Source organism: Telopea speciosissima, chromosome 7 (assembly GCF_018873765.1).
Source record: "Telopea speciosissima isolate NSW1024214 ecotype Mountain lineage chromosome 7, Tspe_v1, whole genome shotgun sequence".
Taxonomy (NCBI): Eukaryota; Viridiplantae; Streptophyta; class Magnoliopsida; order Proteales; family Proteaceae; genus Telopea; species Telopea speciosissima.
The window spans coordinates 24112952-24136661 of NC_057922.1; the positions used below are offsets into that span (position 1 = coordinate 24112952).

Sequence of the window (23710 nt, forward strand, 5' to 3'; positions counted from 1 at the left end):
CAAGCAAGTTTGTAACATTTTACTAAACCACTCGTATTTTCTGAATGGGATTTCTAATTATCCATCAAAAGATTTAACTATAATACAGAGCCATAAAGCAAAAAACACAGGACACAGGTGCTGCTATTTTTTAATTTTCACCAATTGATTTATGGGATATTATATGCTCAGTCAGCACTCCCACCATGCATCACATTCAATTTCTGGCCATACTAAAAAATCCTAAGATAAAGTAGCACAAATTTGGGACGTTGGAAAGGATCAAGGATGTTACTTTTTTCCTCACAAAATTCTCTGGCTATTTTGGTTTCTACTATTTCAATGTTCCACACAAACTGGTCCATAGCGTCTAGAAAAAAGAAGTTAGAAAGACATAATGCAATCATTAAAGAATCATCAATGCAGTTCTCTTATAACTGTGCAGATTGGAAAATATGCATATATGTGACGATAACAAGAAAACAATAAATGTAAAAGGCCCAAAATATAAAGACTCAAGAATGTGGTATTAACAGATCTGTGTACACACAGATAAAAGGGAAAAAATAGGCCCCAAAAGCCAAAGCCATGTCACAGTCTACCATGGCTTCACAAACAGCTGATAACATTGATGGAAATATCTAATATTGCCATCACTTCTTTTATCCATTTGTGATGGGAATTTTCTCCCTAACATATTTCTTTATTTCCAGAAACTTGACATCCACACATCAGTATAAATGTTTCCTCCATCTCATTCTCACCCAAATCTCTATCCTCCATCTCGTCAAGAAGGACTAGTTCCTGCCTTACCCTTCTCTTCTTTCCTTTCCTCAAAATTACCAAATACTTCCTAGTTCCAGATTCTGATTTCTTCAATTAACTGGTGGGAAGATTGAGGGCGGACTTCGGCGCAACAGTAAGGTTGCTCCATTGCGACTCAGTGGTCGCAGGTTCGAGTCGGAAACAGCCTCTCCACAAAAGGGGGTAAGGCTGCGTACATTATGACCCTCCCAGACCCTGCAGTGGCAGGAGCCTAGTGCACTGGGTACGCCCTTTTTTTTAACTGGTGGGAAGATCATCATGAGCCTAAAGTCCTCCAAACCAGTATCTACCAGTCCTTCAATACTATTTTTTAGTTTCACCGAGAAATAAGGGGGCATAGCAGCATGATTTCAAACTTCAAAGACATTGGCCCCCTAGCCGATTTATAGATTGAGGAGTAAGGGAAAGACTATTAACATGTAAAGAACCCACTCATTAAGGCGATCTTATTGCATTCATATGAATCTTGGGTTGTTTCTCTTCTGCTTCCATTATTTGATGCTTACCCTACGCTTGAAAATTTGTACTCAGAAACTTTTGGGTGTTCATGATCCCATAATGGATGAAGATCAATTTGTTAGCTCTTTTTAAGTGCGAATCAACTATATCAACTGTACTTACTACTTTTTGTATACGGAGCCCTTCTCTTTTGGGGGATTTGTAATGGAGCTCCATCCATTTATTTTCATTAGAGACTCTAAATTTAAGCACAAAATTTAAAGAAAAAAAAAAAAAACATGATAAAGTTATGTTGGGACGTAGACGAATTACCTGCGGTTAATAATTAAGAAGTCTCTACCTGATCCCATCAAATGCCAAGGAAAATTTAGTGATTCCATATCAAATTCATCAGACTTTTGAGCAACTTCTGCCATCCCCAGCTTATCTAAGATCCAGCTCCATATGCTACTAATTTTCTTATCAGTGCCACATTTGGGATAAACTGTCTCAACAATCCGCCCCACCAAATCAGCTCTTCTGACAGAATGGTTCTACCCAAAGAGAAAACCAACATAAGTATATACTATAAATAACAAAATTGCTGGCAGAAACAGAATAAAAATTAGAACCCAACACATAAGAAAAGAACTTGCTGGTGAATATTTAGCGATAATCTTATAAACAATTCAGTTCCTTTTAACTCTTTCAACTGCACTGAGCCTTACCCTAACTATTAGCAGTTAGCTACAAAAATCCTATTCCACTCTGACTAGGGACATATGTTCCTTTAAATCACAAAAAGTCGTGTCTATAGTCACCATTGACTTATTTTTGGCATTTCCAAACATGCACACATGCTATATGGTAATCATTGATGACAATAGTGATAAAGAATCCTTCATAGAAGAACCATAGCTGAAACAGACCTCTGAGTCCACAAAATACAGGCAATCCTCAGCGGCCATATAAGAGGAGGCTGCAGGACGCAACAACTTGGCATCTTCAAATTCACCATCCTCAAAACCTGGGGAAGAACCAATCTAACAAATAAAATAGATTAGTATGAAATAAGCCATTAAAATGTCTTACAGTTTCACAGACATTTAAATGTCTGAGAGTTTCAACAAAGAATAATAACTGAGGAAAGGCCAGAGGAATGAAAGCCATAAACACAAAATTGCAATATAATTTCGATGTATTAATAAATTATTTGAAAAAAAAAATTGGGGGGGGGGGGTGCCTGACAGATGAATGACCTAAAGGGGTAGAATATTTTCATATAAAGGATCCTGGAAGATAAAAGAAGAAGAGTAACACAATAGAGCTTGAGACCATTTCTATCCATGCAGTGACATCCAAAGTACAAAAACACAACCTGCCACTGGAATTTTAGACGGTGAACTGAGTGATATTTGACATTTTAAGAAAATGATTGCTTTTGCAATCTTAGGAAAAAAATAGCAGGATCATGTTTTAAAATGAATCAGCTTCACTATCCCCAACAATAGAGCTTATGCTTACATCAAATTCATTCAGATGACAAAAAGAGCTTTACTACGTACACAATCTAAGATTTTCCCATCGGCATCAAATATGATAATTCTATGATGATTGATGTCTGAGAGAAACAAGCGGTTTCCATTTTCATCTACAGATATGCAGCCTGAAATCATAAGAAAATGAAATTATTAGTTTCTAAAATTAATCAGTTAAAGAATTGCAATTCATGTCATACAAGAGACAGCCTTTTTCCAGACTTTGTACTTAAAAAATGTAATGGAAGTAAAATAAAAAGAGATCATGGTTGTCAAGGCATCCAACGTGACAGCATGCCTAGATTGATGCAAAAAAGGCGATCGGCTTGGATGCCTAGCTGTCACCTTGTGGCCTTGTGACAGCACGCCATGTATTATGTCTATTTTTAACACTTTACAAGTCTATGTTGATTTATATTTATTGCTTTGTTTGTTTTTTTTTTTTTAATGAAAAAGTTTATATTATATCCTATGCTTTATTGATTAAATGTTGGTTTTCTCATATTAGATCATTACTAGCATAATTATATCCATAGTTGTCATGGCGACTAGGCGACCCAAGGTGCCCACCTAGGTGCCTTAGGCATGCAGTATATGACTATGTAATATAACAATGATAATTTAACATAATATAATTATATTTATATGCAACAAAGAAGCCATATCAATGCAATATTATATTAATATACTAGGTATAAACCTAATATGAGAAAATCAACATCTAATAAATAAAGCATAGGATAAAATAAGAATATTCATCAATACACAAAACAATAAACATAAATCAACATAAACTCACGCAGTGTCAACAAAGCATGCTATCGCCTTGGACCCAAGAAAGAGCTTGGATGCCTAGGCAGTGCCTAGGCGATGCCTTTACAGCTATGATTATACCATATTGCATTGATATGGCTCCTATGTTGCATATAAGCATAATTCTATAAAATTATCATTGTTATAGGACATGTACTGCATGCAGCATGCCTAGGGCGCCTAGACGGCAGGAGGCGCTTTGTCGCCTAGGCACCCCTTCAATGCCTTTGGTCGCCTAGTCGCTTTGACAACTAAGAAACCAATATAAATAGTTTCTAAGATTTCAAGACAGTACAGAAGAAAACTTATAATAATATGGATTATGGACTAATTGCTTAGAGAATGAGAAAAAGAATCAGTAAATTGTACAAACAAGTAATTTGTTCGAACAAGTATTACACATTCTACTAAATCATATAAGCAACCATGTTTTCTTTTTCCTACTTTAACACTTCATTTTCTTTTCTCATCGTCATTGTAACACCTTCATCTTGCATCACATAATTTCTTTCGTCTTCACTCAACAAGAATGAACTATATCAATCAAATCTTGCTGCAATACCTAATTTCCCTTAAATTTTTATATTTGCAGCTCTCTCCTCCAAGTCTCAATACTCATCCACCTGAACATCTCCATCTAATTCAAATTCATTTTATGAATATAAATTTCCTGATTGCAACATTCAGATCCATGAAGAGGACGAAGAAGGAAATTAAACTTCACATGACTTTCAGCAACCAAAATCCAGTTATTAATATAGAACTATATAGTACCATAAACCACCAAACTCTTTTTCTGGGTCTCAAGCAAATGAGAAAGCAGAAGGAAATGGGGAGCTGTTCTGCATGGACAACACAAAAACCCTGAACAACTATTTCCAATAGCTCGCAACTGTTTTCTCACTCATGAATATAATCGGAACTTGGAGGGCTCCCAGAAATCTGTACTTCTTACCTAACAATTAGTTTTGCAGGACCAAGAAAACCTTCCATTGGAAGACCCAAGTTGCAGATAAAGCCCCCTTCAATGATGGGTCATCATCCGTACAGCCATATGCTCAGTCCTTTTTTATCTTAGTATAGTGAAAACCTGATACCTCACCAATTTCTTTCTACACTGAACGACTTTAACCCTGACTGAGAGAGAGACAGAGATGGGATAGGACAATGGTAAGAGTGAAAAATAATAAGTTTCTGGTGGTAATTAGACTTCATAAAACAACTAAAGATTTAATAAATCATCATCATTGTCTTCTACCAACCATTAACCTTGATTTCAATCTACCAAGACACATCTTCATTGAATTCAGTATTAAACTCCTTCAAAATATTAGTCAATGGATTCTCTTTTCCTTTTTCTTTTTTAGAGGAACAGATCCAGTCATTGAGAATGGCCTCTAGAGGAACCTAAGCAACTACGATGAATTTGGTTCATATGCCCTCTCATAGTTAACCTAGAGCAGCCTCTTTTGCTCCATAGATTTCATATCTACATCAAACTCTACCTTATTAAATACAAAATCAGTTTGTAGGAATATTGCAAGGCATAGAGAGTGACTGAGTGTACCATGGTACATTCACTATAACCCTTTTTTTTTTTTCTTTAACAATGTGAACTAATGAAGCACATATCAAGACCCATGTTGAGGTAATCTCCTCATACTTTTGACTCTCCTGTTTCTAGATTTAATATGGTGTTAAAGCTTTAAAACCTCGAAATAATCCTATTCATCCTGTTTCCTTGGACACAAGCCTCACAAGCAAGTCAAAAACAAAATATAGACAGAAAGTGAATTGCTTCAGAGGGTTGCCTTGGTGCAACAGTAAGGTTGCTCCATTGTGACCAAGTTGTCACGAGTTCGGCTCTTTTTGGTATAGTTTAAATTTATGTATATGACACAAACAAAAATAGATGCGTTTGGTATGATATATAACCCCTATTTCTCATTAAAATAAATCAATATAAGCAAAAATTCATAAACAGCTAGAGAGTTGTTTATGATTTATCATCATAAACTGTTAATGTTTATTTATGTGGATGCCCATTAGTGAACATGTGCAGAATTACTACTTAAGTGGGGATAAAAGGGTAAAATTAACGAAAATTAGAATAAAACCTCTCTTTTGTCACTCTCTCTCTCTCTCTCTGTGGGGGAGTGTATCACCCACGCCCAGACAAAGGGGAAAACGCAAAATGACCGCCCTACCCCCCATGAAAAGTGGAAATGCCACCCCCATGATGCCAATGCTATCACTGGCCCCCATGGTGTGTGTAGGAACCATGCTCCCCGACAGTAAACATCAACACTTATATTATATAATATGTACTATATAATATAGTTTCTTAATATAAAATAATATATATATATATATATATATATATATATATATACCACTATATATATTATAATATTATATTCTATAATATAAAAGGAAGGCTTTTGTTATATATATGAACAATATAATAATAATATGGAGAAAAGACCGACATGTGGCCCATGTGGCTCCTACTCCTAGACACAGAAGTGCGTGAAAGTACCGCGCTACCCCATGGAAAGGCTGATATCCTTCCCAAGGCGATGCTTGCGCGTGCACGCCCATTGGCCAGCGTGCATGTGCAAGTTCCAGAGGCCCAGATAGCGATCTCTTGCCCTAATTAAATATTTTTCACTTAAGCATACCAAACATATATATAATCTATTAAGTCTACTAGTAACCAAGCGATTATTGTTTATAGCCCATAACCCATTATTCATAAATATGTCATAAATATAAATATAAACTATGCCAAAGAGAGCCTTTGAGTCTCTGGAAACAGCCTCTCTGCGAAGCGGGGGTAAGGCTGCATACAGTATGACCCTCCCCAGACCCCGCAGTGGCGGGAGCCTCATGCACGGGGTACGCCCTTTTTAGAGTGAAATGCTTCACTTGACAAAAAGACATCCATAATTATCATTATTCTTTTTATAAATTAGTTAAGATAGTGTATTAAAAAGAAAAGGGAGATAAAGGCTAAAGGCTCAAAGTGCAAAAGTAGAAGCAGTGAGCTGCAAAACTACTTAGAAAGAAGCAGCTTCAATGAAAATTTTAAAATGTATACAATCTCTATAACAAATGAATTAACAATTGCAATTAAATGAAAAGACAGGGAGTCATTCATTGGAAAACGAAACCTGGAAAGTATAGGAAAAAGTTTCGCAAAGAAGAACAGAAGTTTGGTTCCTTAATGACCCCAGATGGCTTCATTAGAGAGCTTTTAAAGTTCTGGACAATTGCCGTGTCCTCATTCTTCAGCAATAATTCCTCAATTGCTGCACATAGTAAACAAGTTGAAAGTCGCAAATTGTTAGAGATATCGAATACTCAAAACAACACATCTATGAGAAAAGATGAAAAGAAACAAACATCCTTACCAAACCAATACGTATGAACAACATGCACACTGTTCTCAAATGTCAAATCTAGTTTTATGATGAAAGGCTTGAAAAGAAAAAAAGTTCACATGGGACAACTTCTTCAACCGAGAAAGAATTAGTCCAGAAAGATCAATATTGGTGGAATGACTCTGTCAGAGTATTCTGGGTCTGCCCTCCCAATGTTGGATTCAAGTCACCTTCTCTTTTTCACAGTTAGTTTAATGTAGGAGAGAATACTTTCTTTGTTGAACTGAGTTCATACTTATAGATGATGTTTCTTCAGGAGAACCTTGAACATTTAATCCAGTAGGGAGACTTGATTATAATATTTTTCCTGTATTTTTGCAACTTTGCTTAGTTACGCTGTTATTACTTGTTGATCCTTTAATTGTCTCAAGCAAATCAAATCTAAGACGCTAAACCGAATTTCAGGACCCGTTATATAGTTCCAATGTCTCTTTTATACGTATGTCTAATATTGTCTTCAAATTTCAAATAAAACCTAATCCCAACCTCCTGAAAACCTCGGCCTATTTTGTCTGCAAAACCATATTCCAACTAGCTGGCCTGACAGTTGAAGTGCGACCACAGCCCACTAGTTTATTAAATGCCCATCAGATTTTCTTTTGTTTTCCTCAGTAGGGCTGTTTATTTGGTGGCATAGTTAAGATCTGGTAATAAGTAATATACAAGCTGCTTATGAGAAATTAGATGCCCATTTCAAATATTTGGCTGCGGACCATGAGGGTACCAACCATTTCATTGTTGCCCCTAGGAACCGAAACCAAAGGTGATCTTTTCCATCATTCTCTCACTAAAACCATGACCACAGTTAATGAAATCTTAAAATGCATAGATGTAGGAGCATCTTAATTGTAGCATTGTTAATTTACTATTTCTACAGACGAGATATTTACTATTTATAGTAAGTCAAAAAATAATTATCGCAAACAGTAACCAAGTATCATTTTAATACATGCTTATAGAAGATTCCTAGGAAATCATGGCAGCAGTTAGTGAAATGATATAGCTTGATTCTTAATATAGTGATCTAATCAAGTAGAACCTATGGAAACAGTTAGACTAAATGAGATATAACAATTTATGATTGTTGCTTCAGAAAGAGCAAGAGTTCGCTGGATGAGAAAGCACAAGGCATAGTTGTCAAGGTGACAAGGCAGCTTGAGGTACGAGGTGACCAATCGTCTTAGATGTCAAGGTGCCCAGACCTAAAAACCAGTCTTGGGCCATCCATATTGTATCTTATGAACCTTAACATTATCTTTTCTACTTATACTCTAAATAGGAGTATAAGCTTAAACAAATAAAATAAATAAACACTTATCCCTCTAAAATCGTGGACGGAGAACTTAAGAAAAATAAATATAAAAAGATTGTTTTAACCCTAAAAGTAAAAAAAAGGCTCCAACAAAAATCAAAGGCTGCTCTTCTTCTTCCTGCGTGAACTTGGACCTGCATCAGCTCTCCCCGGCTTAGAAACATTCATCTCCGATGAATGGGTGAATGCCATGTAGCGATCATACAACTCCGGATCGAGCCTCTTGAAATCGTCAGCATGGATCCACGTGCTGTCCTGGCGTGGGCGACCTTTCCACTTGACAAGGAAAGAGTGATAACCGGTGCCTTGACGAGTCGTCTTGTGCATATCATCCAGAACTTCTTCAATCACATCTTCTGGAGGTGGCTTCAGTTGGCGTAGCCGCAACATGTGCTCTGAATCGCCATCATCGGAATGATGCCCCGTGTACAAGTATAGATCAGCCACGTTGAAAACATTGCTTATGCCCATATCATCAGGCAACTCTAGAACATATGCATTAGGTCCAATACGTTTCGGCACCTTGTATGGACCCATCTTCTTTGGATGGAGCTTACTGTTGACACCCGGTTGGTGTCTCTCTGGATTCATCCGTACCATGACCATGTCTCCTAGCTTAAACTCAACAAACCGGTGATGCTTGTCGGCAGTGGACTTGTAGTGATCATAACTGAGAGCAATTTTGCACCGAACATCTGCATGCACGTCGGTGATATGGCGAATGAATTCATCGGCTTCAACACTTACCCGAGCTTGAGGGGGTAAGGGAATGAGATCAATCGGGCGGCGGGGCTGTATCCCAAGGAGAATCTCGAAAGGAGTACGACTAGTGGTCCTGTTTACGGAGCTGTTGTATGCAAACTCAGCAATGTCAAGGATAGAGGGCCACGTCTTCTCATAATCTCGGACCAAACACCGCAGCAAATTACCAATGCTTCTGTTGACTACCTCTGTCTGTTCGTCAGTCTAGGGATGGGATGCAGTAGAGAACAAAAGCTTGGTGTTTGTCTTCAGCCATAGAGTCTTCCAGAAGTAGCTCATAAACTTCACATCACGATCGAATACAATGGTACTGGGTAACCCACGGATGCGAACAATCTCCTTGAAGAATAGCTTGGCAATGTGGGAGGCATCAAGTGTTCTTCGACAAGAAATGAAGTGAGCCATCTTGGTGAATCTGTCAACAACCACCATGATGGAGTCAAATCTCTCTCTGGTAGGGGGTAGACCAAGTACGAAATCCATACTGAGATCAACCCATGGCTGGTGAGGGCTCAGCAATGGTGAATAGAGGCCCGTGTTTTGCTTGGTACCTTTAGCTAGTTGGCAAACTCGGCACTGCTTGATTACATGATCCACATCCTTGGCCAAGTGAGGCCAATAGTACCGATCAGTCACCTGTAAGATGGTTTTATCTTTCCCGAAGTGTCCTCCTAAACCTCCTCCATGTAACTCCCTTATAATGTGGTGTCATAAGGACTAATTGGGAATGCACAGTCGGGTTCCTAAGAACAAATAACCATCATGTAATGAGTACTTAGGGTGCTGTCCACCCTGCTTCAAATCAGCATATAGGACTTGAAAGTCCTTATCACTAGCATACTCGTCTCTGATCTGCTCGATGCTAAGTGCATGGGCTGAGAGAGTGTTCAAGGTCAAGACTTTTCTTCCCAGTGCATCAGCCACTGTATTTTCCTTTCCAGACTTGTATTTGAGAGCAAAGTTGAAATCCTGTAAGTATGCAACCCATTTAGCATATTGGGTGCTAATGGACTTTTGTGAGTGGAGGTGCTTGAGTGCCTCATGATCAATGTACAGGACGAATTCTTTGCCAATAAGGTAGTGTCTCCAATGCCGCAAGACCTAAACAATAGCATAAAGCTCTATATCATAAGTAGAGTACCGAGTCTTGGTATCATTGAGTTTCTCACTATAGAATGCAATAGGATGCCCATTCTGCATAAGAACTCCGCCTAAACCAACATGGGAAGCATCTGTAGCAACTTTGAAAATATGGTCAAAGTTGGGCAGGCGTAGTACTGGAGCTGCAGTCATCTTCTTCTTGATCAGCTGGAAGGCTTTGTGAGCAGCTGCTGTCCATTCGAACTGACCCTTGTTCTGCTTGGTGCATTCTGTTATGGGTGCCATGATGGCACTGAAATTACGAATGAATCGCCTGTAACAGGAAGCCAAACCATGGAAACTCCATGCTTCAGTGAATGTCGTCGGAATAGGCCACTCAACAATGCTTCGAACCTTTTCTGGATCAGCTTCAACACCCTTGGATGATATTATAAAGCCAAGGAAAACAACCTTGGGCAGCATGAAGGAACATTTCTTTAAATTGATAAATAACTTCTCTTGCCGGAGTACTTTGAGAACTTGTTTCAGGTGGTCTATGTGCTCATCTAGGTCTTTACTGTACACCAAAATATCATCAAAATAAACAAGAAGAAATTTACCGATGAAAGGACGAAGTATCTGGGTCATGACTCTCATGAAAGTGTTAGGTGCATTCGTCAGGCCAAAGGGCATAACCTTCCACTCGAACAATCCATCTTTGGTCTTGAAGGCTGTCTTCCATTCGTCTCCAGGCCGGATACGAATTTGATGGTATCCACTGCGAAGATCAATCTTGGAGAAGATCTTAGAACTGGACAGCATGTCTAACATGTCATCAAGCCTAGGAATTGGGAACCTATACTTGATGGTGATCTTGTTGATAGCTCGGCTATCCACACACATGCGCCACGAACCATCCTTCTTTGGTGTCAACAAGGCTGGAACAGCACTGGGCTTATGCTTTCTTCAATAAATCCCTTCTTGAGAAGCTCTCCAACTTGTTTATTAAGCTCTTCATGCTCAGAGGGGCTCATCCTGTAGGCGGGCAGATTTGATAACATCGCACCAGGTACCAAGTCAATGGCATGTTGAATGTCTCTGAGTGGTGGCAACTCGTTGGCAGTTCTTCTGGCACTACATCTGAAAAATCCTGCAACAAATCTTTGATGGGTTGTACAAACTTCATCTCAGATTGAGCACCAACCTCTTGAGTCACCAAGGCAAGAACCAGGCATGTATCATGGCTGGTTTGTTCAAATTCTCTCTGTGGAACTGCTAACAATTTATTTCCAGATTCTGTCCCCTTCTGATTAGTGCGCATGACACGACGTTTACATATTTCTGTAGGCAAATTAAGTGGGTACCACTTGATCTCTTCTCCTTTATGCTGAAACACACACAGGTTTTTCCTTCCTAGGAGAGCAACATCATTGTCGTATAGCCATGGTCTTCCTAGCAGAACATCAGTCATTCTCATCGGAATGATATCACACCAAATTTCTTCTAAATATTTTTTGGCTTGTAAGGGAACATAGCATCTCTTGTTCACATCAAGCTTATTCCCATTCAATAAGGAGACTTTGTAGGGCATCGGGTGCTTCTCAAATTTCAAATTAGCCTTCTTCACAAGGTCTTCGGACACAACATTAACGCAGCTACCACTATCAACAATTATCTGGGCAGTGCGCTCACCTGCTCGCAAGCGAGTATAGAAGATGCAACTACGTCGCCAATCTTCACCTTTAGATTCAACACTTAATATACGTGCTACTACGTGCACACCTCGGGAATCTTCAAGGTCATCACCCAAGTCATCAAAATAAGCAGCCCCATCATCATCATCTTCAGGGGGTAATGCATAAATCATAGTTATCAAGGCGTCGCCAAGGCGACGACATGGCGTCCAGGCAGAAGTATGGGAGCAAGACGGTGGAGCGCCTTATGGTATGTAAGAAAGGCGACCGCCTTGGTCACCAAGGCGTCTCCTAGGCGACGCCTTAGGACGCCTTGTGACCAAGGCGGTCGCTTTTTGTTGTTAAATTTATTTTATGTACTTACTTTTTTATTCTATTTCCTAACTTATTATTTGAAAGTGTATATGGAGTATCTACACTGAGATATGCTGGATCAATACTATAAAAACCCCATTTATTTATTTTTATTGTTTTATTCTATTTACTAACTTTTCATTGGCTGGTGTATGTATTATCTAAACTGAGATACATGTTATCAAGGGTATAAAAGACTTTTTCTTCTTTTTCAACTAAAGTCCAAAACTGAAACCCTCGACTTTTCATCTTCGTTATTTGTTTGGGAGGAAAAACCTGCGGTGAAGGAACAACTCCAAGTCTCCATCAATTCCGGTATTGGTCTTCTCCTGCCGGCCGCTTTGATTCCGATGAAGCTTCCTCCGACTACCAAGTTTCCAGCAAGGTAAATAACCTTCTACTCTTCTTCTTCTTCTCTTCTATTTTTCTATGCTACTGCTGCTGCTCCTCCAACCTCCACCCCCATCGGCGATTCCTACCTTGGGGCCTACTGCCTAGGCCTACTGATAATCGATTTTTTTTTCTGTTTCTTCTCACCCTCCTCCTCCTCCTTTCCAATTTTTTTTCTTCCTTCTCCTTCCCTGTGACGCACTTTGTTCTTTTCTTTCTTTTCTTTTTTATTTTTCCATCCTCATTTCTTTTGCCTATAATAAATTGAATGATATATCCTCATCCTGAGACAATGTGGACCTGTGAATACATATCATAGACGTCATTTTGTTATTTTGTCGAAATCATGATATGATAGTGCGGCTTCTCCACCCCCACCAGCAATTCTTATGCTGTTGTTCCGCCTTAGGGCCTACTGCTTAGGCACTCATTTTGGCATCATAGAGGTAAGTATTAGCAACCCTTTATTCTTTATATTTAATAATTTATAATGTAGTTCCACATTTATATGCTATATTTCTATGATAATATGATGAACTTAGTTTGTTAATTTGTTTTTTTTATGAATATCTCGCATTTGTTTAGTTTGTTAATTTGTTTTTTTTATGAATATCTTGCATTGGTTTGAATCATTAATATTTATTTAGCAAAGTAGAATTAAATAATTTGTAATATGCTATTTGTACCAAATAAAATGGTTATATAAGAAAAAGAATACTAGAACGCCTTGTTCGCCAAGGCGCCGCCTTGTGGCCGCCCTATCGCCAAGGCGCTTATGAAGGCCCTCAAACGCCGTGGTCGCCTTGCCGCCTTGATAACTATGGCATAATACCCTGTTCATCAAAATCTTCAGGGCTGTCTTCTTCCTTTTCAGCTACATGAATCGGTCTCTGTTTTTGTGGGCAGTCCTTAGCATAATGTCCCTTTTCATTGCAGCGATAACAAGTATTTGATTCACTGGTGGTCATTGGAGCTTTGCCCTTGTCCACACGTGAAGAGCTGCCAGTGTAGGGGGCTGCCCGTGTAGAACCAGCAGTGACATTATTACTTCTATTGTATCCATTAGTTGGTTTGGACGCTGGAAAAGATTTCTTGGTGTCGACAGCAGTAGAGCCAAACCTTCTAGCAGTGTTCAATAGGTCTTCAGCCTTCAATGCTTTCTCAAAGCAGTCCTTGATGTCTAGAACATCTGCCATGCCAATAGCTCTAGTAATATCATATCTTAATCCCAACCGAAATCGAGATAACATCTGAGTTGCACTCTCTATGGTATCAGTACGGGATGAAAGAGAGTCAAACTTCTGCATGTACTTGGATACAGTCATATTCCCTTGCCAAAGGGAGTTGAATTGATCTTGCATCTGAGCTTTGTAGTGTCTAGGCAAGTATTTCTCTTTTAGATCAGATTTCATATCTTCCCAGTTGGTAGGTGCTTTACCTTCACGTTCCATGTCCCTCTTTGTCTTACGCCACCATTCTCGAGCAGAACCAATTAGTTTAGTACGTGCCAGTCTCATCTTTCGGTCTTCAGGTAAGTCATACCAATCAAAATAGTCATCTAGGGCAGCAAGCCAGTCATAGAATTTCTATGGATCACCATGTCCATCATACTCTTTCAATTCTAGCTTGACCTTCTGTGTATTACAAATCTCCTGTTATGGGCTTCATCTCCACTGAAGTAGGATCTCAAGTATTCCTCAAAGTTAGGTCTTCGAGGTGCTTCAGTAGTTCTGTCCCTATCTTCTCTGTAGTCATCTCTGTCATACCTACGTCGATCCCTATAGTCTCGGTCATGTCTAGACTGATCTCTGTGGTCCCTGTGACGTGTGGGATGATCTCTGTGATATTCATCCCTTCCCAGAGTTCCATGAACTTCAGAATGTACTTGTAGTTGATCCTCCTCTACGTATAGAGGGTTATTTACAATAGGCACAACTTGCCTTTGCTCAACAATCTGTAATCGATCACTGATCTTATGGAGCATGTCAAGAATTGCAGCCATTGGATCAGGTGGGGGCGGCAGTGGTGGATCAACAATAGGGTTGCTTTGTCCAGTCATAGCTCTGATACCATTTTGATGTAGCCTAGGTGGAATAAGCCTCACTTAGGACCAGGTTGTATAAGGGAGTTTGCCGAATGGGGCAAGTTAGGTTGATTAGGGCAAAATTAGGGTTAGGAGTTGGAGATTGAGTTAGGGTTTTATTAGGTAATGGTATGCAGGGTTTTAGGAGTCTATTAGGATAGGTTTTAATTAGGTTTGAATAGGAAATAAGATTTCAGAATTATTAGGGTTAGGGTTTTGGGTTTTGAGAATGAGGGGAATAAAGGGATCTAGGGTTTTTAGGGGGAGACAGGCCAAGAGCTTCTGGCCGAGTGTCACAGAGGTGGGGGAGAAGGCTCGGTTGAGGTTTGGGGTGATTTGGATGGCTGGTTAGGGCTGGGCAATGTTTAGGAGCTTTTAGGGTTTAAGGGAGAACCAGGGTTTTGCAAGAAAAATAGTTGCAGGTTAGGGTTCAGCAAAGGAAAGTAGTAAATCAGATGTCACTTACTGGTTGCAGGCCTAAGATTGCAGAAACAGCAGCAGCTTGATGATTCGATGAGACCTCCTGACCTTCATAGTGCAAGGAGTCGCAGGTTTCCCCACCCTTCACCACCTTGAGTCCACAAGGATGTAAGCTCGCAGAAGGAGCAGAGGCAGCAGCTCAAAAGCAGCAATTCCAGATCTGAAAACAGATTTTTTTTTATGTTCAAAGTTGTGGGGAACCCTCCCACGAAATATCTATTTATAATAAAGGGGGGGGGCAAAAGGCCTTACAAATAATCAATCTAAAAGCAATCCTAGTCAGATTAGGAGTGGGAATTCCTAATCTGAATCCTAATTCGTAATCTGAATCCTAATCACAAGACATAAAACATAATAGACTTATACCCTAAATAGGAGTATAAGCTTAAACAAATAAAATAAATAAACACTTATCCCTCTAAAATCGTGGAGGGAGAACTTAAGAAAAATAAATATAAAAAGACTGTTTTAACCCTAAAAGTAAAAAAAAGGCTCCAACGAAAATCAAAGGCTGCTCAAAGGCTGCTCTTCTTCTTCCTGCATGAACTTGAACCTGCATCACCTGGGTTATAAACCTTTGTGCCTTGACCATGCCTATGCATTACCAAGGCACCAAGGGGTGCCACCATATTTTTAGGTAACATATTGATTCAAGAATGCCCACAAAAGGTAAACTTATCTATTCAAGGCTATAAAAATTAAAGCATAAGATTTTGACTCCCAAGAACTCTACAAGAACTAGCATAAAAACAACAAAAAGAACATACCTTTGCTAATTATTCCATGATCTGTACTCTTTTTATGATAATATAGAGGATTCCTAAAACCTTTAAATAAAACGTAGCATTCTCCACTTGTCATTGTCATCTAGATACATCAAAACAAAAAAAAGATACATAATTATATGAGAAAGAATATAAATCAGTAAATTTATTTATGGATAGTCAATAGTAGAATGGATTGCAAACAGAATAGAAGAGAATGATGACATTTAATTTTTAAAGCAATTATAGTTGCAGCCATAGTTCGAGAACTCGCGAGATCTCGCCGAGTTTCTCGGTTTTTGGAAAAGCCAAGACGATACTGCCTGCGAGTCTCAAAAGTGCAATATCTCGGTGAGATCTCAAATCTCGGTTCAGATCTCGGTTTTGACCCATTTTTTTAACCCACCTACCACTTAAATACCTCACCTAACTCGACAGAACTCGACATATCTCGGCGAGATCTCAGATCTCGGGTTGACCCAAAGTTAAGGCTTCGAGTTGGGGAAAAAAAATGCACCAACTGAGATCTCGACTTGTCTCGGTTTTTCCAAGAGCCGAGTTGGTACTGAGACCCGAGTTTTAGTATCCTGGTAGCAGCACGTGCTGTTCTTATGGCAATTGTATATCACATTCACTGATTCAAGTACATTTTCATTCCATTACGAAAATGGTTTCTGCCTATTCAACTAAAGACCTAACAGATCATAATCTAATGGATGGTCAAGTTATCAACAAGAAGTCAGTGTAATGTTAACCAATTAAGACGGAGAAATTGTCACCAACTTATAAAGTTATGAAAAATATTACAGTTGACATGGGAGGTACTGTTCTACAAATGGTAGGTTACAGTTCCAGTCCCAACTTTTTGGGGTGGTTCCCAACCGAAACTTTCTAGGCAGGTAGTACAATACTATAAGTTACAGGGAAATGGCCCAAAATCCATTGTGGCTGTAAAATGTGCCTGTACCATCAAGCTCTCACACAGGCCACAACATAAAAGTAGATTTTACATAGACCAGACAAGAAAGCTCCTCCAAACATGTTTTCTGGGCAGACCCAAATCCCCAAGCTAAAGAAGTGGGTCAGAAACTTTTGGCACATTCCCACACAGTGAGGTGGGCCAGAATCTTCTGGCATGTTCCCACAAGGTGAGGATAAAAGCACCTGCAGAAGAGAAATGCTAGTTCATCTCTCTATGATTTAGCAATTTCTAGTGGATCCATAGAGAAGGCATCCGAGATGCTGCAGATAACATTCTCTTTCTCAATATATGGTATCAAAGGGTTGGATGCCTGATAAACGGAATCAGTAAGATAAGTTTTATGGGGATAGATATGCAGTTCTCCATCATAGTTATCTGATGAGGCAATGTTTCATTCAAGAGGAACACTCATATTGCAGTGAAGAGTAAGAGGTTGGGCCAGATCATGTCAATAATGCAGCAACAAACTATTTATCTGATTATGACCAATACCCCAAGCAATCTGGGGTCTTAAGTAAGGAATTCAAATTGATGGACTGCAAGCAAATACCGTGATTCTCTAGCAACAGTAGTTTCTCACGGGGCTAGTAGAACATAAGGAAGTAGTCACAAGTTATGTCTCTGAAGAGCTTCACTTAAGGCCAACAAGCCACTCGGATAAAGATCCCATCAATAACATCTTGAGCAGGTCTACAGTGGTTCTAAAAAGAATCTAGCATTTTTTACCACCCTAATGGTCCAAAATGTTGCTACAATAACACTTAATGCAAAAAAATATCCTTCTTATGCTATAAAAAGCATTGTATAACCATGTCATCCAATTACATCTTTGGAAATAATCGAAGCCAATCCACCCAAGCATAGTGAGTGGTGTTAGACCTTCAAAGAAACTCTTAGAAAAATGGAAACTGATTCTCCATCTGTCTTGCACAAAAGACAAACACAAGGGAGCAGAGACCAGGCCAACTGTCTCATCTTGTACATAAAATCAGACTTTTGTGTGGGCACTTTTCAACACCAAATGCCTTAAATCTAAAAGAGATTGGAGTCTTCCGTATAATTTTGCTTGGAAACAGTCCCCATCTGGTCTGGCCTACAAGGTGCAGGGAACAAGAATTTGGTACAAAGCACCATTATACCAAGAGATAATTTCCTCCCATCCCACTGACACTGAGAAAAATACGATACATCACTAAGTCCATTTAACAAAAGAACCTAATGTAGTCCTAGATTGGTAGGAGACCAACTAGGAGCCAATCAACCAGGATCTGTTATGAACAGGTGAATCGGCATGTGATTTTCGCAAAGGGAAGAAGAATAGTTGCAAGTTTTCAGTTCTAGACTTGTGGATAAATAACAGATTGGATCAGACTTGGGGTGATGTTGTAGACTTGAACAGTGCTTGATGATGTAGAACTTGAACGTAACAGCAATGGAGAAAAAAAAATAACCAATTTGAATCACCCGGGCTTCACACTGCAAGGTGTCAATCGGATCAAACACCGATTCCTTTAAATGATCCACCACCCGAGCTTCACACCACAAGGTGTCGATTGGATCAAACACCAATCCCTTGATCAAACACAAGAAAAAAATCTTCAATGGAGAAGAAGAACAGCAAAAAAAGCTTTTCATTAATCAAAATTCGTGTCCCATACTTGTCCACCTTACAACCTTATATAAAAAGATTCAAAAAATAGACTCCTACACTAAAAAGGAAAGGCCTAACCCAATCCTTAACCTATTAGGTAACTTAAACTGACTAGGAAAGGAAATAGACCCAAAACATGGCTGGACTTATAAAGTCCTAATCCAACCCAACTTACATAACAATTAAATAGTCACATGACCACTCATTACATAAAAATAAAACTAAGAAATTAAAACAGCTAATCCCGTATGCAACCTAATTACCCATATTTTATGCCTATTACATAGAAAACCCATGAGATCAAAAGCCCAACATGTATATAACCCAACCCTAGACTTATTCTTAATAAAACAAGCTTATATTGGCGATGAATCTGCATCAAAACCACATTTTCAAGTTCACTAATTATGATTGTATAGTTTTCTCTTTATTTATTTTTCAATTCTTTAGAAGTTAATAAAAATGAAATCTTGTGACTTCTACTTGACATGGGCATAATATTTTCTTCACTATGATATAACTGTATGAATTAATAACATACCCCAATGTCTATCATGCACATGTAAGTGTGAAGTGCCCTGTGTGTGAACATATGAGTGACATGTCTCTCTAATTTTACATGTCCAAATCCCTGTCTCATATTTTATGCTACCAATCTTCAGAAACTAAATAATGAAAAAAAGAAAGCCTATTATATGTAAAATTTGAATTAGACTTCTTCCACAAAGCTGATTACCCAGTCACAGTACATGAACTTGTTGGCTTCTTTAAAAAAGAACCTTCATTTCTTATTCCAAAGATCACAGCAAGGATTTGTTCCTCACCTCAGTAAGATTCTTGCTAGACAATAAGATGGGAAACGTGATATACTCTTTCATAATAGTCTGGAATAGACGAGCTTGAGTAGCAGATGAACAAATTGAACTGCAAGACTGAAAACCAAAAATATGGAGCTCTTTATACCTGCAATAACCAAAATTACAAAACTAAATACCATAAACTAATACCCAATTATATCAAACTCTTCCATGTCCAAGAAGTGAGACAGAATTTTGTTACACTACCTCTGCTGAAGCAATTTCACTCTTTCAAACATAATGGCACGGTCAGTATCCAATAACAAAGAATCCTCGAGGAAGGCATCAACTAGAACTAAGAAGACCCCATCTCTATCAAACTCCTTTTTCCCCTCACATTTATTGAGCCAACAATGGTAAGGGCCTGTAGATTCATTAGTAACCAAATTATACAGTTTTTGTTTAATAAAGGCAACATAAGGCTCAACTTAAACAGGTATAAGCACTCTTTAATTCAAAAAGAAGTGATTTCATCAGTCACACCATTACCTAGGATAACCTTAAGGCTCAGTCTATTGCAAGGAAAGGGAAATGTAGGGAAGTTAAACTAATTTATAAAAGAAATGAAAACTTCGGTAATCATGATTGTGTTACTGACTTAAAATCTAACCAAATGCTCGACTTACCTTATTTGGAGGCCCAATTAGAAGAATATTGTTCTGCAGCATGGACAACATTGGCATCTAGCTATTGGTACCCAAAGTTGTTATTATGAGCCCCAATCCCATGTTAAAACCATGACTAAGAGCAGAAGCATCCTAAACCGTGGGAAAACCACCTATCTCTCATCATTTTCTCTTTTCCCTACTCTCGCTACTCACATTCCCTCTTTTTCTAAACAAGAGAAGCTATACTAAAGATTTTTTAAAAAATCATCAATCTCACTTCCCTCAATCCCTTTTTATATTTTTTATCACAAAAATCAGCTCCTAAATTCCCCTCCCCCTCCCCCCAAAAAAAATTTTTTTAATCCCTTTTAAGATAAGCAAACTTGTGTTTATCTTTATAATCTGTTCGCAAATATGATATATGTGTTTAGAATAGTTTTTCCTATTTATATTATTTTTTAACTAAATATTCCTATATTCAGAATATGATAAATGCAGACACCCCAACACTTTGGGGCTTTTAAATTTCATGGCAAATGGTTTTGCTCAACTCTACTCAACACTTTAACAGCCACGTCATAAAATCAAGCATCTTCTATTCTGAAGTCATTTCCACCATCAGCCCACTTATGCATCCATTTCATATGGAAAGTCCTTTTACAGTCAAAGTTGTTTGGAATTCTACATTTTGTCCTATGACCACATTGCTTGAGAAAGCCTTCAAATTGATAAGCATCCCCATTTATCCAAAAGAAAAAATGCATCCTCTATACCAAAGTCACTTCCACCATCCAGTCCTCTAATGCAACCATTTCAGCCATGGAAACAGCTTGTTTACCAGCAAATTTGTGTGGAACTCTACGTTGTGCCCCTGGATAGCATTGTTTGAGAAACCCTTACAATGAATAAGCTCATCGAATGAAGAAACAGAGATGCTACATGCTTTGTATGCGTCGAGGACAACGAACTTCAATCCACCTTTATTTACATTATAAGTTTGCAAAGTCTTGGAGGAATTTCCAAGTGTTTAATTCAATTAAGCATAAAACATTTTCAATCTTTTTCATTCTTTAATGGAGATTTGGAGGGTAAGACTAATAATCATTTTCGTTAGGGGGAGGGGGAACTTTTCTTTCTTAATAATTTAACTCAAACAGCTGCAAAGACTTTACCTTCAAGCTCATCAAGGGTAGATTCAAGGAATATTAAAGGATCTGCTTCAGAAGGGGACACTTGTGTCATTTCTGAGACTGTTGAAAACCTGAGATGTAACTGTAAATGGTAAGTTAGGACTGCTCAAAAAGCTTCAAAGAACAAAGGATGAAAACTTGAATGTACTAGCCATAAGATCCATTAATAGAGCATCAAACATCCAGCACAGTAAATTTTAAGGCTCAGGAAGTTATCCACTTTCATGAAAATAGTGCAGTGCAGAGTGGCATTTTCCAAAATTTAGACATGCATTTTTCCCATAGATATTTTTGTGTATAATAGTTTATCTCCTTTAGGAAACGGAATTAACCACCAACGCACCACCAATTTTCTACATTAAATCAAATAGAAGGCAAAGACAAGCAAAGAACATATAAATAAGCAGGCTACCAAACCAAATATGAGGTAAGGGAAAAACTTCACATGCTATCTGGAGATCAAAAATGTATTTACCTGTGGACATGACATGGTCTGTTCAATATGCTTTCATTGGTACCAAACCAAATATGAGGTAAGGGAAGCATAAATGGGGCCGCAGGAAAGATAATATGCTGTCTATACCGCTGACAGGAAAGACCTGAGTAGACAAAAAAAACATACATTTAAGATAAAAAAGTTCCAGTTTTCATAATAAAATTTAAAGAAGGATTTATATGTACATAGGTGGGCTAGCCAGATGACCCATCTGACAAAGAAATCTAGATGCTAGAGAACCCAGAATCTTCCATGATGCAGCTTCAGTGGTGGCTCTGAAGGGATGCTCATGTTTAATGTATTAACCTCGCCTCAGGTGGTGAACAAAGCTTGATCAATGGAAAATGAATGCTCTTTTTCAGGGCATTATGAGCATTTGAATTTCTAACGGCACACCTTACAAAAGGAAAGGCCAACACAAGGGTTTTTTTTTTTTTTGGGGGGGGGAGGGGGTGTACTACATAATGGTGCAAGACATGGCCAATCCAGAAAGTCAACTATTTCATATGGATGGACTGGACTCTGGATTAGCCACATTTTACACCCATATGGGAACATATTTTTCTGCATCACCAATCTCAGGTGGTGGAGAAGTTGACACCCCAGCAGAGATGAAGCCCTCCATGAATTTTTATCCTCTGCTGTTCGCTGCCCGAACAGCACAGTGCTGTCCCCTCACATGGGGCGCAAAATGACGACTTAACCTCCCTCAGGCAGTGTGTTCAGGCAGGGAGGTTAAGTCGTCATTTCACCCCCATGTGAGGGGACAGCAGGTGCTGTTCGGGCAGCGGACAGCAGAGGATAACGATCCTCTCTCCTAACGCCTTCCTCCCAAATTCTAATTGAAATTAGCAAATAGGTCTATATAATACCTACTATCAATCCTCTCCTCCCCTGCAAGAGAGTAGCCAGCATTCATTTGGGTCATTCACACACTATGCAACACCAACTAAATCCCATTTTTTTCTTTAAGTTTCACTGACCCACTAAGTTTGATTTCAATATGCAAAGTTTAAACCAAAGCAGTTAATAGAAAACTAAAACAAATACACTTCTAATCAGCTAGGTCAAGGGGGATTTACTACAACACTCAATCCACTCATTATGTAACAAATATAAATTACTTGAGAAGATGAACATCTAAATAGTGAGGAATGTGAAATGGAAGTAGCTGTTACCTGAGTGGAAGTATCGAGGCAGAAACTTAGAAATTTCCCTGAAACGTTGTATTCTGAAGGCCATATTAACGAAGAAACAAAAGTTACAGAGAAGCTTAGAATGCTCCTCCGAATTTACAGACCGAAATCAATTCACCATTTCTTTTCGATACTGAATGTGAACTTTTAGAACTAAGAAGTAGCGTCGGCACTTTTTGTTTTCAGAGCTTCAGTTGCCGGGATTGTATACCTAAAGAGACAAAGAGTTTATACATAATACATCAGTACTTTGACAGAAATACCCCTGCTTCACTATCTAAATTTTGTGTTATGGGTTTTTTTTTTTTTTTGTATTATGGTTTGAGGAATCAGAAACGAATAGCATTGATCGGCCAATCCGAAACAGAGAATCCGCCAAACTTGGCTGATTCTAATTCTTCCAACCCTAATTTGAATTGCCTATTAATAATTCATGTTTGAACAATTGAGAATAGAGTTGAAAAATCAGGTTTTGATTGGAGCGAGTCGCTCAACTTGAATCAACATTTTGGAAAATCTAGTCAAGACTCAAGAGTCGAGTAGACTCATCCAAGTGAAAAAATATGAGATTGGATCATAAATCATCTGAGTCATATAAGACTCGGTATTCTTACCTCAGTCATGACAAACTTAACAAGCTTAATCGTTTTTTAAAAAACCCATAAAACCAATTCACTTAGAAATTTTGTTGAATAAAATAATAAATTCATATTCTAAAACAATAATAAACCCTCAACTCCTCGACTACATTATGTTGTTCAATGATATAAACTCA

The 23710-nt window shown here is 38.5% G+C and overlaps 1 protein-coding gene and 1 long non-coding RNA gene across 10 annotated transcripts in view; one reads left to right on the forward strand and one right to left on the reverse strand.

Annotated features, from left to right (window-relative positions):
• The window catches only part of LOC122669282, a 28270-nt gene extending 5117 nt beyond the window's left edge, over positions 1-23153 (reverse strand). Inside the window, exons 1-10 of one of the 9 annotated variants that reach the window (XM_043866017.1) lie at positions 22918-23151; positions 21719-21842; positions 21226-21314; positions 19653-19818; positions 19413-19551; positions 15959-16058; positions 6767-6904; positions 2808-2908; positions 2172-2285; positions 1576-1796 (exon numbers count right to left, since the gene is read on the reverse strand). In XM_043866017.1, coding sequence (XP_043721952.1) covers positions 1576-1796; positions 2172-2285; positions 2808-2908; positions 6767-6904; positions 15959-16058; positions 19413-19551; positions 19653-19818; positions 21226-21314; positions 21719-21842; positions 22918-22981 — 1256 coding nt within the window. In that variant the 5' untranslated portion in view covers positions 22982-23151. Of the gene's footprint in view, positions 1-1575; positions 1797-2171; positions 2286-2807; positions 2909-6766; positions 6905-15958; positions 16059-19412; positions 19552-19652; positions 19819-21225; positions 21326-21718; positions 21843-22917 lie in introns of all 9 variants that reach the window. The other 8 variants (XM_043866018.1, XM_043866019.1, XM_043866020.1 and 5 more) reach the window with 8 other exon arrangements.
• Positions 386-12308, forward strand: LOC122669283. The gene is made up of 3 exons (XR_006333987.1): positions 386-519; positions 11632-11636; positions 12295-12308. It is a non-coding gene; the product is annotated as an uncharacterized LOC122669283 (long non-coding RNA).
• Positions 23154-23710: the final 557 nt, after the last annotated feature.